This window comes from Coregonus clupeaformis, unplaced genomic scaffold (genome assembly GCF_020615455.1).
Source record: "Coregonus clupeaformis isolate EN_2021a unplaced genomic scaffold, ASM2061545v1 scaf0104, whole genome shotgun sequence".
NCBI classification, from domain to species: domain Eukaryota; kingdom Metazoa; phylum Chordata; class Actinopteri; order Salmoniformes; family Salmonidae; genus Coregonus; species Coregonus clupeaformis.
Window position 1 is genome coordinate 31,818 of NW_025533559.1, and position 15,410 is coordinate 47,227.

Below are 15,410 nucleotides of genomic sequence, written 5' to 3' on the forward strand. Positions count from 1 at the left end.
TCAGCTGTGTATGTGTGTCTCTGTGTGTGTGGCTGTAATCTGTGTACAGCCACAGGATAAAGAGGGGACATCCGCCCAACACCAAATTGATTGCCCTGGTGAGAGATCTAAGAGGACTTGAGATGATTAGATCTAATAGGTTTAATCATTAGAAGATCGACAGTGCCTTCAGAAAGTATTCACACCCCTTGACTTTTCCACATTTTGTTGTGTTACTGCTTGAATTAAAAAAGTATTACATTGTGTCACTGATCTACACCCAATACCACATGGATTTTCCTCCATGTGGCCCCTGAGCTAGAATGAGTTTGACACCCCTGTTGTAAGGCAACAAAATAGGAAAAATGCCAAGAGGGGTGAATACTTTCACAAGCCACTGTACCCAGAAAGACTCACAGCTGGAATCATTTCCAAATGTGATTCAAACATGTATTGACATAGGGGGTTGAATACTTATCTAAACAAGATATGTGTTTATTTTCCATTAACTTTGTAAAAAATTTTTGGGGGACATTACAGAGTATTTTGTGTAGATCATTTAATTTAAAATATATATATATACATTTGAATCCCACTTTGTAACACAACAAAATGTGGAAAAAGTCAAGAGGTGTGAATACTTTCTGAAGGCACTGTATCATGCTTTTTGATAGGAAAATCTTCATAATGTTGCTCATACCTATCCAATCCTCTTAGATCTCCACAATTAGAGGGTAGGGGCTAGGGGTCAATTTGGGCTTGGGGCAATCCCACTGAGCCTGAGTGTTATGTAGAGTAAGTCTTCCCAGTGAAGTGCAGGGTTGTGTTCATCATGGCACATTTTGCAACAGAAACAATAATTAACGTTTACTACTGGAGGTAGGTCATCCCTGTTTCAGTCCGTTTTCTTCCATTTGGTGCCTAATCTTTCACGACCCAGGCCTCTTACCTTTTCCATGTCAGTGAGCCTATGCTGTAGCTGCTTCTTCTCCATCTGTGAATTGGAGAGAGAACCCTTCACTTCCTTCACCTCCTCCTCCAGACCCTGGATATGCCCTGAGACATAGAGCGAGACAGGGAGGTGGAATTATAGAACGGGGAGATGGAGAGAAGGGGAGAGAGAGGAAGGAGAGAGGGAGGTAGGGACGAGAGTAAAGGTAGAGAAAGAGAGACAGAGGTACAGAAATAGGGAGAAAGGGAGTGAGAGAGGCAGAGAGAGAAAGTGGGAGAGAAGGAGAGAGAGAGGGGAGGGAGTGAGAGAGACAGAGGCAGAGATTAGTATCATATCTGTGAGGCAGAGGTGGCACCACAGGTCCCAGAATGGTGTGGCGGAAAAACAATTCTGGGGCCCGTAGTTTTTCCTGATCTGGTAACCTAACCACCGCAGATGCGGAAGGCCGACATAGGCCCGTTCCAAACTGTTCTGTCTGATATCATGTAGCGGCCTCCCCGGAATGGACGCAAAGACCAATGTCCAAAACACAGTCCCCCTATAAGAGTGACATACTCCCAGGCAGACCTGGGTCCTAGTTGTGCTTGGTTAAACTTGCCTGGCGTAATAGAACCAATGGAATGGTTCCAAAAGTGCAAAACCCTGCCCCTCTGGCACTCATGTCACAATGGAACCAATGGAATAGTTCCAAAAGTGCAAACTCTGCCGATCGGACAACCCTTGCTCCAGCCCCAGCCCCATCCCCAACCTCATCCCCAGTCTCACCCTTCAGGTCCTGTATAATCTCTGTCCCTAGGCTGCGGTCCCTCCTCTCGGCCTCCAGGTCGGCCTGCAGGTCCATCAGCTGCTGCTCCAGGCCCATCTTGGCATTTTCCAGCTGGGTGCAGTTGCCCACCAGCTCCCTGAGGCTGAGCTCTAGGGCCTGGGCCTGCTTCTGGGCCTCTGCCTGGCTCCTCCGCAGCCGCCCAGCCGCCTCCTGCTCCTCGGCCAGCACCGCTGTCGCCTCCTCCAGCTGAGAGAGATAGAGGGAGAGAAGGAACCGCCTGAGAAACGCCACTCTACCGCTGCTGTCCGACTGTACAATAACTGTAGTTCTTAAATGTTTTTAAAGTAAGCTTTATAACAATCCATTTTCATCAATCGTTTCCCAATCGAGAAAAAAATAAGAAAAAGCTGTATCATATTTTGTGCCTAAGTAAGTGTTTTCTTATGCTATTTTCTATGCAATTTGTGTGATGCAAATTTTTTCTGTTTTTTGTTAGCAAGACTCAATAAAGTGAAAGTAGTCAGTCCATTCCTGGTCGGCTATCATATTTTCTAGGTATTTTAGAAGCCATCTCCTGTCGTTGTGCCCTTGAGCAAGGCACCCAAGCTTACATACCCTCGTGGAGTTTGTGTGTGTGTGTTTATCAAGATGTTGGGTTAAGAAAGCAAAACACACTAATTTCTGTGATCTGAAAATGACAAGATAATAAAGCATTCTTATTCAAAGGAATACATGCATACAAGCTTGCTCTCCCTCACCTGTCTCTGCAGGTGGATGTTCTTCTCATTGGAGATCTGAGAGTTCTGGTTCCTCCTCTTCAGCTCTTCAAGCTGGTCCCGCAGGCTGTTTACTAGACATGGTGAGGGAATGGATGGACATGCGATTCAGGGTAATGGTAAATCCAATGGAAGTCAATGGGACCTATATTAGCATTTGTCTAAAGCAGGGGTTGTAACCGGTTCAGGGAACAGAACAGAAAACCTGTTTTCAAGAAACAGAAACAGAACCTGGAACGAAGTGATCCATACTGTCTGGAATAGAATAGTTATTTTGAAAGCATGGGAACCGGTTAATAAGTTATTTTATGTTCCAGGCATTTTTTCTAGTCCCACAACAAAAAAGAAACAAAGCGCCTATGCAAAGCCCTCATTCTGTCACTCACCAACATTTCCAGTGTCTGCCTGCAAGTTGAAAACCTTTGCCTGTTGGTGTTTAGGCTACCTGCCCCTCCCTGCTTAGGCTATTGCAGGGTTTCCCAAACTCGGTCCTGGGGCTTGCTAATAAAAATCTCTCTCCCTATCTTCTGAATCAAGCTTGTAACGTCAGTACAGTAGCCCAGGGTGTCCCAAACTTTGGTTTTGCCCTAGCACTACACAGCTGATTCAAATAATCAAAGCTTGATGATGAGTTGGTTATTTTAATCAGCTGTGTAGTGCTAGGGCAAAAACCAAAACCTGCACCCAGGGGGGCAGGATCGAGTTTGGGAAACCCTGGGCTACTGTACTGACTTTACAAGCTTGATTCAGAAGATAGGAAGAGAGATTACTAATTAGCAAGAGAAGAATGGATTCACTTTTTCAATGCTAGTTAAGGATACTATAGGCCTAGTTATCATGCTTCATGTTGGATTTAAAAGCTACAAAAAGGTAAGACGTGTTTTTAATTCTGGTGCCGCTCTGTACACACAAGCTTGTTAGCTAGCTAGCTCAAGCTTGTTAGCTAGCTAGCACAAAGGACATTCAAAGTTCCTCCATAGAAGCCTCTCCTCCTAGGTATAATTCTGTTGACCTAATTCATATAATGCATGTCATTACAAGATACCCAGCGCTTCAAGCCTCCTCCTCAACCCTCTCTCGCTCTCTCCCCACCCACAAAATTTCAGTCGCATCTTGCGTCATAGGCCACACTTGTCTGTCCATCACGCATGTAAACAACTAGCTTGCCTGCTCTAGCCACACTGATTGGTGAAGTAATTTAATTAGCTAAATGTAAAAAAACTGTTGATTTCACAGGTTAAAAAAGGAACAGAAAGGAACTATATAAACCGGTACTTTTTGGGGGATCAAACCGGTTCAGAACTTTATTTTGCTTGTCGGAACAGTGGAACGAAACAATTTTTTGGGGGGGTTCTGTTCAGAACGAAACGATTAGAAAATAATTTTGGTTCCAAACCCTGGTCTAAAGTATAATTTTTTTTATTGTGTATCTCAATTAAGTTACTTATAGATGATTTGGACATGAAGCGTGAAAATGCCTATTTAGGTACCACTGACTTGCATTAGATTTGTGTCAAAAATGCTAAAACGTTAGCATTTGAAACACTGGTCAGGAAAACAAAACCAAAGCATGGATTGCTGTCATACCTTCTCCCTAGACTGCTTACAGGGTAAGGAAACCAATATGTAATTTTGTAATTTGAGTGAACTATCCCTTTAAAGCCAGGAACCACAGGCTAAAATTAAAGTTTTGCATCTACTAACCAATTTAGCATTTTTTTTGGTATTTTGATCCTTTAATGAGTACTTTAAAAAAGTAAACAAACATTTCTAAAACGTAATGTAAATGCATATTTTCTTTAGTTTATCATACTACCGTAATCAACATTTCATGAATGTTAACTACTTTTAAATGGACATATATCCATAATTTAAAAGCTCACTACTGTCATGGTTTCGGCCGAGGCTGCCTCTCTTCCTTGCTCGGGCAGGCTTCGGCGTTCGTCGTTTCCGGAATACTAGCTGCCACCGTTGTATGTTTCTATGTTCGTTTGGTTTTGTCTGGATTATGTACACCTGTTGTCGTTTAGCGTCATTAGTGTCCTATAAGTTCTCGTTGTGTTTGTCAGGTGTTGTGTGTGATTGTTTTCGCTGTCGTGTTGGTGCGCTACTATTTACAGTGCGCTATTGTAGGAGAGTATTGTTCGCACATGTTTAGTGCACCCTTTTGTTTACGCCTGTGTGCGCATTTTCTCGCCTCCGGGCTGTTGGATCGTGTTTTGAGTGTGCATTACTAAAGTCTTTTGGACTTATCTTCTGCGTCCTGCGCCTGATTCCCACACCACACCCACCTACAGCACCCGCTGACAGAATCACACACCATTCAGAATGGAATCAGCAGGAGCCGCAGCAGCACAGGAGACTTTGGAGGATCGGGTCCGGGGAGCAGAATGACCAGATCCTTCGGATCGGGACCGCCCTGCAGGATGTTATTAACACACTTCAACGCTGGGAGACCCGAGGACACCCCCAACTCCACCTCCCCTGCCATCACCATCAGCCAGTCAGCCCATTCCCGCTCCGGAACCCAGGGGATTCGACTCTCGCTCCCGAGAGCCTACGATGGGACCGCTGCCGGGTGTCAGGGCTTCCTTCTCCAGGTGGAGCTATACCTGGCCACCGTGCACCCGGGCGCCCTCGGGACACGGGCGTGTCCGCCCTCATCTCCTGCCTTACCGGCAAGGCGTTGGAATGGGCCAACGCCGAGTGGAGGAGGATAGACGCTACCACCATCACATACGCTGAGTTCTCCCGCCGCTTCAGGGCGGTGTTTGACCATCCACCGGAGGGAAAGCGGCGGGGAGCGTCTGTTCTGCCTCCGGCAGGAGGAGCGCCCAGGAGTTCGCGTTAGAATTCCGTACTCTAGCGGCGGATGCAGGGTGGAATGAGCGGGCCCTCATCGATCACTACCGCTGTAGTCTACGAGAGGACGTCGTCGGGAGCTGGCCTGTAGGGACACCAGTCTCTCTTTCGACCAGTTAGTCGACATGTCCATCAGGCTGGACACCCTGCTGGCTACCCGCGGACGTTCCGAGGGGGTCCGTCCATTTCACCCTCCAGCGCCTCCGAGCCGAGCCCTATGGAGCTTGGGGCGCTGGCGCTAGAGAGAGGAGGGGTCGGAGTACAGGGGGCCGTCTCCTGAACCAACTGTGGCCGTGGAGGACACACCGCGGCTAGGTGCTGGGGATGGCCTCCTCGGGGAGAAGACGACAGGCCCCGCACTGGGGAGTCCTTCCAGGTGAGTAGGCGCCCCACTCACCCAGAGCTCTCTGTTGCGCACTTCTGTATACCTGTGCGTTTTCCACAGGTAGCACCTCATTCCCAGCATAAGGCGCTGGTAGATTCAGGCGCGGCTGGGAATTTTGTTGATAGGAAATTTTGTTTAGAATTAGGGATTCCCCTTCTTCCTGTTGACGTCCCATTCCCGTTCATGCCCTAGATAGCCGTCCGTTGGGATCGGGCTTGATCAGGGAGGTCACCGGCGCCACTTAGGATGTGTGCGCGGGGGGTCATAAGGAGATGATCCAGCTATTTCTGATCGACTCGCCTGCGTATCCGGTGGTGCTGGGCATGCCCTGGTTGAGTATCCATAACCTGTCTATTTCGTGGCAGGAGAGGGCTCTGATGGAGTGGTCTGCCCAGTGTGTGGAGTCGATGTTTAGGCGTTTCGTAGGGGCTACCTCGGTGGAGAGTCCAAACCAGGTGCCCGCATTGCACGTTCCCCCTGAGTATGAGGATTTGGCTATTGTGTTCAGTAAGTCGAGGGCGACGCAGTTGCCTCCCCCATAGGCAGGGAGATTGTGCGATAGACCTCCAGGCAGGAGCGGCGCTCCCACGGAGCCATGTGTATCCTCTGTCTCAGGAGGAGAAGAGAGCTATGGAGACTTACATAGACGAATCTCTGAGACAAGGATACATACGCCATCCACTTCCCCTGCGTCCTCGAGTTTCTTTTTTGTGAAGAAAAAAGGATGGAGGGTTACGCCCGTGCATTGATTACCGTGGTCTCAATCAGATCACGGTGAAGTACAGTTATCCACTTCCTCTGATTGCGACCATGCGGAGTCATTGCACGGGCGCGTTTTTCACTAAATTAGATCTCAGGAGCGCGTACAACTGGTGCGCATTGGGGAGGGCGATGAATGGAAGACAGCCTTTAGTACCATCTCGGGCCATTACGAGTATCTTGTCATGCCATACGGGTTGATGAAACGCTCCTTCAGTTTTCCAATCATTCGTGGATGAGATATTCAGGGACATGCAGGGGGCAGGGGTGGTCGGGTGTACATAGATGACATTCTCGTGTACTCGTCTACCGAGTCGAGCATGTGGCTCTGGTGCGCCGAGTGTTGAGGAGGCTGTTGGAGCACGACCTGTATGTCAAGGCAGAGAAGTGTCTGTTTTTCCAGGAGTCGATCTCCTTTTTGGGTTATCAGTTGTCTGCGTCAGGGGTGAAGATGGAGGTTGACCGGGTGTCAGCCGTGCGTAATTGGCAAACGCCAACCACTGTGAAGGAGGTGCAGCAGTTTTTGGGGTTTGCGAATTACTACCGGAGGTTTATCCGGGGTTTTGGACGGGTGGCAGCTCCCATAACGTCTCTTTTTGAAGGGGGTCCGGTGCGTTTGCAGTGGTCAGCCGAGGCGGATAGGGCTTTTGGGAGGCTGAAGGACCTGTTTACCTCGGCTCCGGTGCTGGCGCATCCGGATCCCTCTTTACCATTTCAGGTAGAGGTGGGACGGCGTCAGAGGCGGTATAGGAGCCGTGCTTTTCATAACGGTCCCGGCACGCCACTCTAAACTCCGCCCCTGTGCTTTTTATTCCAAAAAGCTCAGTCCGGCGGAGCGAAATTATGACGTAGGGGACAGGGAGCTGTTAGCCGTGGTACAGGCACTAAAGGTGTGGAGGCACTGGCTTGAGGGGGCTCAACACCCTTTCCTCATTTTGACTGACCACCGTAACCTGGAGTACATCCGGGCAGCTAGGAGACTGAACCCTCGCCAGGCGCGGTGGATTATGTTTTTGACCCGGTTCGTATTTAAGATCACGTACATCCCTGGGTCACAGAACGGTAAGGCAGACGCACTGTCTCGGCGGTATGACACGGAGGAGAGGTCCGTGGAGCCCACTCCCATACTGCCGGAGTCTTGTCTGGTGGCACCGGTAGTGTGGGAGGTCGATGCTGAACTCGAGCGGGCGTTGCGCACCGACCCTAGTCCTCCTCAATGCCCGGAGGGTCGGACGTACGTTCCGCTCGAGGTTCGGGATCGATTGATCTATTGGGCTCACACGTCACCCTCCTCTGGACATCCTGGTATAGGCCGGACAGTGCACTGCCTTAGTGCTAAGTACTGGTGGCCCACGTTGGCGAGGGATGTGAGGGTTTATGTCTCCTCCTGCTCGGTGTGCGCCCAGTGTAAGGCGCCTAGACATCTGCCTAGGGGTAAGTTACTACCCCTGCCCGTTCCACAACGACCATGGTCTCACCTCTCGGTGGACTTCATCACTGACCTTCCTCCCTCACAGGGGAATACTACTATACTGGTCGTTGTGGACCGGTTCTCTAAGGCCTGTCGTTTGCTCCCTATGCCGGGCCTTCCTACTGCCCTACAGACCGCCGAAGCTCTATTCACCCATGTTTTCCGGCACTACGGGGTACCCGAGGATATTGTGTCTGATCGAGGTCCCCAATTCACCTCCAGAGTCTGGAGAGCCTTTATGGAGCGGTTGGGGTCTCGGTGAGCCTCACCTCGGGTTACCATCCGGAGAGTAATGGGCAGGTGGAACGTGTGAACCAGGATGTGGGTAGGTTTCTTAGATCATACTGCCAGGACCGGCCGGAGGAGTGGGCACGGTACGTTCCCTGGGCAGAAATGGCCCAGAATTCCCTACGCCATTCCTCCACTAACCTAACCCCTTTCCAATGTGTGTTAGGTTACCAGCCGGTTCTGGCACCTTGGCAGCAGAGCCAGATCGAGGCTCCTGCGGTGGATGAGTGGGTGCGGCGCTCGGAGGAGACGTGGAACGCTGCACACGTCCACCTGCAGCGGGCCCTCCGTCGTCAAAAGGCGAGCGCCGATCTCCACCGCAGTGAGGGACCGGTGTACGCTCCTGGTGATCGAGTCTGGCTCTCTACCAGAAACCTGCCCCTCCGCCTGCCCTGTCGGAAACTGGGTCGGCGGTTTGTGGGGCCGTTTAAAGTCCTGAGAAGATTGAACGAGGTGTGTTACAGATTACAACTAACTATTGAGTATAAAAGTATTAACCCCTCGTTCCATGTGTCTCTTCTCAGGCCGGTGGTAGCTGGCCCACTCCAGGAAAATGAGATCAAGGAGACTCCTTGACATCGAGGGGGCACCGGCGTACTCCGTGCGGTCCATCTTGGATTCGAGACGTCGGATGGGGGGTCTCCAATATCTGGTGGAGTGGGAGGGGTACGGCCCGGAGGAACGGTGCTGGGTGCCGAGGAGAGACATTTTGGACCCGTCTCTCCTGACAGAATTCCACCGTAGTCACCCGACGCGCCCTGCTCCGCGTCCTCCTGGTCGTCCCCGAGGCCGGAGTCGGCGCACGTCTGGAGCCGCGCGTCAAGGGGGGGGTACTGTCACGGTTTCGGCCGAGGCTACCTCTCTTCCTTGCTCGGGCAGGCTTCGGCGTTCGTCGTCTCCGGAATACTAGCTGCCACCGTTGTATGTTTCTATGTTCGTTTGGTTTTGTCTGGATTATGTACACCTGTTGTCGTTTAGCGTCATTAGTGTCCTATAAGTTCTCGTTGTGTTTGTCAGGTGTTGTGTGTGATTGTTTTCGCTGTCGTGTTGGTGCGCTACTATTTACAGTGCGCTATTGTAGCTTGCCTCCTTTGTGTAGGAGAGTATTGTTCGCACATGTTTAGTGCGCCCTTTTGTTTACGCCTGTGTGCGCATTTTCTCGCCTCCGGGCTGTTGGATCGTGTTTTGAGTGTGCATTACTAAAGTCTTTTGGACTTATCTTCTGCGTCCTGCGCCTGATTCCCACACCACACCCACCTACAGCACCCGCTGACAACTACACTGAATCACCCATTTCATAGAGAATGTTAGAAACGGGACTATAAAGTAACTTACTATGAAGAGATGGTGATTGGGTCAAAATAGGCATTTGGCGATTGGTAGACTAAATTCATTGTACTTGTCTTTAACTGCGATTTCTCTAAAGTCAGACTCTTCCCACACGCCAACACATTTTTCTCAGCTTATGAAGAATCTACATACACCACAGTTTGTGTAGTTATCCTTAGATATATTCTCCAGACTTACTCAGAGGGAATTGTTCATAATATGTTGTCAAATTTTTATTCTAGTTAACATTTTCTTAAAAGAATTTGCCAAAAATGCCTTTAGACTTTCACAGATAGAAAGATGAAAAAAGTATTTATCCATAATCTCTTCTGAATAAGTCTGGTCCTGGAGTGTCTAAACATAATGAAATCAAAATATTTAGGCTGACAACATCCAGTGTCCATAAAAATGTATTTGCGTGAAATGCAAATATCTGCATATTTAATGAGGTGCCTGGCCTTAAAGCCAATAGGTATAATGCTTGATTTGTTATAAGCATGCACAAGCCCTTGTTATTGTATCTGTGAAGGAATGTTAAAATTACACAAATGCAAGTAATAGTCAGGATCACTGTAAAGTGATAATACAATATGAGCCGGTCATACATGCTTATGACAAGTCTTACAATGCATTATAAGCTCATTACAAACTCATTATAATCAGTATACTGGGCTTAGCTTACACTCGTTCTCCAGGCTGCGTTTCCTGTCTGCCTCCATCTCCACCCTGCGGAGGTTCTCAGCACTCTGGTGCTGCAGCAGGGCCCTCTCTCTCTCCAGCTGCCTCAGAGAAGACTCCACTCTCTGCCTGCTGCTCATCTACAGGGACAGGGAAGTGTGTGATGTGCATAGTCAAAACATTACTGACCATTAACTCTATTGTACATTGCTGGTCTCACCTCCTCGTCGAGTTCTTTGACCAGCTTCTCTAGACGACTAGTGGTAGTCCTGGGGAGAGAGGAGCATGTGTGAATGTGTGTGTGGTGTGTGTGCCTGTGTGTGTGTGTTCTGAGGTGAGCCGTACTTGCACTTGTGCTCCAGGTCGTCTTTGGCCTGCATCTCATGGTTGAGCTGCTCCTCCAGACAATGGAGCTTCTTTTGTAGCTGATCTGACTAAAGAGGAGAGGGAGGGAGAGATAACAAGCTCACCAGATGCACACAGATATCAATATGTCTGTCAGACAGAATTATATATTGTCTGTATGAGAGTTTTATATTTTCTGAGAGTTCTAGTTTGTCTGTCAGATATTTCTATTGTGTCTGTCTTTCTGACAAAAAGTGACAATTTCATGCAGCACATATCGGCAGATTTAAGACCAATGAAAATAAGGTCTTAGCGGTAACGCGGTTGGTAACGGCATGGATTTTATTAGCGGAAGTGCAACCTATCCAGCTGTGATCCACAATGCCCTTATGCTCATGGAACAAGAGAGGAGATGTGCTTTTTGTGCCGGTAACACTCGTATTAATAAACTTAAAAACCAAATGTTTTTTACCATTTGGTTTCATTTAATTAAAAACCAAGCAAATAGCCTCCCCTTGATGAAGGCTGTTTTATTGTCTTGCCCAATGCGTTCACCAAGTAGCCAAGTCTATCAATAAAGGATTTGACTCGTGAGACTGCTTTGAAATAAATCTTAAATCACCAAAGCTTTATTAAAAGATCAAGTTTGGGAGCAGCAAAACAGTTAGCGAACATCCCTTTTGTTCTTTGTATTGTGAAGGCCTACATTATTTTAGCCAGCTCCTGTTTTGGACGTGTGTAAAAACCCTTCCACGTAGGCTACCTGTGTTCATATGCCCATCATGAAACGGAAAGATGAGAGGATGCTGGTGACCCTTGTTTAGAACTTATTTTCCTATAACAATTGCTTTTCCGTTTCATATGATAAAAAACCAAGCCCTCTGTAGGCTACCCTAGGCCTATAGGCTATAACGAAGACGGGTTCAACAGCAATCCTTTGCGTCTTTTTTATCCTGTCAATGTTATGACATCATGCTTCTGACCCCAAGCTATTTAGAAACACTGTTGTTGTTAAAAAAAATAAGAAATTGCTTGTTTTTTTTTTTTCGTTTTTTTTATTTTTTTACAACTTGTTAGAATTATTCACCGTTCTGGCTTTATGAAAATGTCTAGCTCACATGCAATTGAATTTAGGAGCCGTCTCCTGTTACAGGAGTGGGTCGCAGTTCCGGAGCAACCCACCAGGTGTCAACCTCCGACAACCATAGGCACCTCCTCACTCACAGTCGGGACTAATTATCTGCTTATTGTTGTCACCTGTGGCTATCTGATTCACCTGTGTATTTATGGCCTCACATCCCTGTGTTCCCTTGGTCAGTTTTCTCTGCTGGTTCCTTGATGTCAAGCAGTACGTATCAGTGTCGGATCACATGACGGAGTTACAGGTACTCGAGAAGTGTTCTCCCTGTGTCATTGTATTTTTCCAGTCAGAGTTAGTATTTCGTATTGTTGGTTGTCAGCCTGTTTTTTGGAGACCTATGTGCTCCTCATTTGTTTTCATGTATAGTCCGTTTTTTTTGTATCCTGGCTTTTGGACCACCAGTAAATATCCTTGTTTCACCATCCTTGCCTACTGCCTACTGTCTATCCTGCACCGCACCTGTGTCACACCTCACACCAACCCTTACAGTCTCCTATTTTGGAGAAGTGTGAATGCGATCTGTAAGATGGTTCCATTATGTTTATAAAACATTACATTTGGGAACAAAATGTTGCTTAGGTTACTGCGGCCCCTCATAATGGGTTCAGATTTTTTGTGGCCCCCACCCCAATCAATGTTGCCCATCCCTGCTGTAGACTATTTAACAAACTAGGCTATAATGGACTAACATTACAATTGGAGTTGATGACAACGCAATACATAAAAGACCGTAAATACACAACTTGGAGAAACCACATATTTAGTCATGGAACATGTTCTGATCGGCCAGTGAGGGGTCAAGCCTCCAATTTATTTTTTCATCAAAACCTAGACCTTTCGCGCCACCACCAGCAACTGCGGCCATAGTTCCCGCAATGAAAATAGTGAAAATATTTCTGACACAGCCCTGGACCTATAGTACTACCGCCAGCGCTAATATTTACCATTGCGTTAAGTTTGTTAACATAGTGCCCTGAGAGTTCTTGTTTGTCTGTCTGCCTGAGAGTTCTATTTTGTCTATCTGTAGGAGTTCCATTTTGTCTGTCTGAGTTCCATTTCTTCTTTCTGAGAGTTCTATTTTGTATGACAGTTCTATTTCTTCTGTCTGAAAGTTATATTTTGTTTATCTGAGTTATATTTCTTATTTAAAAAAAAAATATTACTTTTATTTGGCAGGGACAATGTACAACAAAAACATAAGTCTCAGAGCACTGAGAAAACATGTCGCACCAGATTTTGCTAATAGCTAATTTCCATCTGTAGTCCCTAAAACATCTAGACACAGGTGATCATCTAGACATGGAAAAATAATATACAAAAACATACATCATACAGTAAACAAAACCCACAGAGATCAGGACATCAAAACATTACACATAGAAACACATTGCTATCGGATAAACAATGGTAATATACCTATTAATAAAAAGGAAATATTGTACATAGCCCAGTTATTGCACATATTGAAATTAAACCTGTATATTTACTAATGTGTCTTCTGTTGCATTAAACGTCAGTATGGCGTTTTAAGTTGTGCATGACTGATTGGATAATCTCAGTCGAGAAGGCTTGGACGCTGCCACATGTTTTCAGAGCAGAGGGGAGGCCATTCCATTTCTTAGCAGCTCTGAATGAGAAGGCCGATTGTGCAAAGGTGGTGGACTGTTTGGGGATGCTACAGTCCCCGCTGGTGGAGGTTCTTGTTACCCTGCTATTTTGATCGTAGCAGAGATTTACAAAGAACCTCAGGGGTGGAGGTGCTAGATTGTGAGTTATCTTATAAACCAGGCAGATATCTGAGAACAGAATTAAGTTGTAAAAACTAAACAGGTTGAACTTGGTGATTATATTACAGTGGTAGTAGTAACGTGTTTTCTTGTCCGACATTTCCAGTGCTTCTTTGTAGAGTGATTTGAGAGGTTTCAGGGATGTCTCACATGCTTGTGACCAGCTGGTGATGAAGTAGGAGAGATGGGGAGAAAACCAAAGCATACAAAAATATTCTGGAAGCCTTGATGGAGAGAGTTTCTGATTAACCGGAAATTGGCGAGGCTGTATTTGATTGTGTTGGTCATTTTTTAATATGTTTTTTTAAGTTGAGGGTGGGCTCAAGGATTATGCCGAGGTATTGAATTCTGAGACAGTTTTGATCTTTTGGTCATATATAAGGATGTCGGGGTAGACCTGCTGCTTTTGATTGATGGAGAAATACATGGCCACTGTTTTCCCCACATTTAGGGTGAGACAGGAGTCGTTGAGCCATTGTGAAACATTCTCCATAACTGACGTTAACTCTGCAGCCACTTGCTCAGCACTCTTTCCATGGATGTAGATGACGTGTTGTCAGCGTACATTTGGATCTCCACTCTCTGGCATACAGAAGGAAGATCATTGATATATAGGCTGAACCACAGTCAAAAGCATTTTGGGAGAGGTTGAAACTGGAGATTTTGAGAGAAGGACTTTATGGTTGACGGTAACAACATGCTGCCTCTGAGTGGTTCACCCTAAACCCAAGCTGCATGGGGTGAAGAGGGACATACCCTGTATTCAGGTGTGCTGTGAGCTGTTCCTACAACTTTTTTAGCAACCTTAGAGATGACAGGGAGTATACTGATAGGCCTGTTGTTGCTCACTTCCTGCTGGTCTCCAGATTTACAGTGGGGGAAAAAAGTATTTAGTCAGCCACCAATTGTGCAAGTTCTCCCACTTAAAAAGATGAGAGAGGCCTGTAATTTTCATCATAGGTACACGTCAACTATGGCAGACAAATTGAGAAAAAAAAAATCCAGAAAATCACATTGTAGGATTTTTTATGAATTTATTTGCAAATTATGGTGGAAAATAAGTATTTGGTCAATAACAAAAGTTTCTCAATACTTTGTTATATACCCTTTGTTGGCAATGACACAGGTCAAACGTTTTCTGTAAGTCTTCACAAGGTTTTCACACACTGTTGCTGGTATTTTGGCCCATTCCTCCATGCAGATCTCCTCTAGAGCAGTGATGTTTTGGGGCTGTCGCTGGGCAACACGGACTTTCAACTCCCCTCCAAATATTTTCTATGGGGTTGAGATCTGGAGACTGGCTAGGCCACTCCAGGACCTTGAAATGCTTCTTACGAAGCCACTCCTTCGTTGCCCGGGCGGTGTGTTTGGGATCATTGTCATGCTGAAAGACCCAGCCACGTTTCATCTTCAATGCCCTTGCTGATGGAAGGAGGTTTTCACTCAAAATCTCACGATACATGGCCCCATTCATTCTTTCCTTTACACGGATCAGTCGTCCTGGTCCCTTTGCAGAAAAAACAGCCCCAAAGCATGATGTTTCCACCCCCATGCTTCACAGTAGGTATGGTGTTCTTTGGATGCAACTCAGCATTCTTTGTCCTCCAAACACGACGAGTTGAGTTTTTACCAAAAAGTTCTATTTTGGTTTCATCTGACCATATGACATTCTCCCAATCCTCTTCTGGATCATCCAAATACACTCTAGCTAACTTCAGACGGGCCTGGACATGTACTGGCTTAAGCAGGGGGACACGTCTTGCACTGCCGGATTTGAGTCCCTGGCGGCGTAGTGTGTTACTGATGGTAGGCTTTGTTACTTTGGTCCCAGCTCTCTGCAGGTCATTCACTAGGTCCCCCCGTGTGGTTCTGGGATTTTTGCTCACCGTTCT

The 15,410-nt window shown here is 46.9% G+C and overlaps 1 protein-coding gene across 2 annotated transcripts in view; it reads right to left on the reverse strand.

Annotated features, from left to right (window-relative positions):
- The window catches only part of LOC121549116 (rho-associated protein kinase 2-like), an 85,736-nt gene that overhangs the window by 24,929 nt on the left and 45,397 nt on the right, over positions 1-15,410 (reverse strand). For both annotated transcript variants that reach the window (XM_045213352.1, XM_045213353.1), the window contains exons 11-16: positions 10,591-10,679; positions 10,466-10,514; positions 10,250-10,385; positions 2,456-2,547; positions 1,697-1,943; positions 929-1,035 (exon numbers count right to left, since the gene is read on the reverse strand). In XM_045213352.1, the coding sequence (XP_045069287.1) occupies positions 929-1,035; positions 1,697-1,943; positions 2,456-2,547; positions 10,250-10,385; positions 10,466-10,514; positions 10,591-10,679 (720 nt within the window). The remainder of the gene's footprint in view (positions 1-928; positions 1,036-1,696; positions 1,944-2,455; positions 2,548-10,249; positions 10,386-10,465; positions 10,515-10,590; positions 10,680-15,410) is intronic.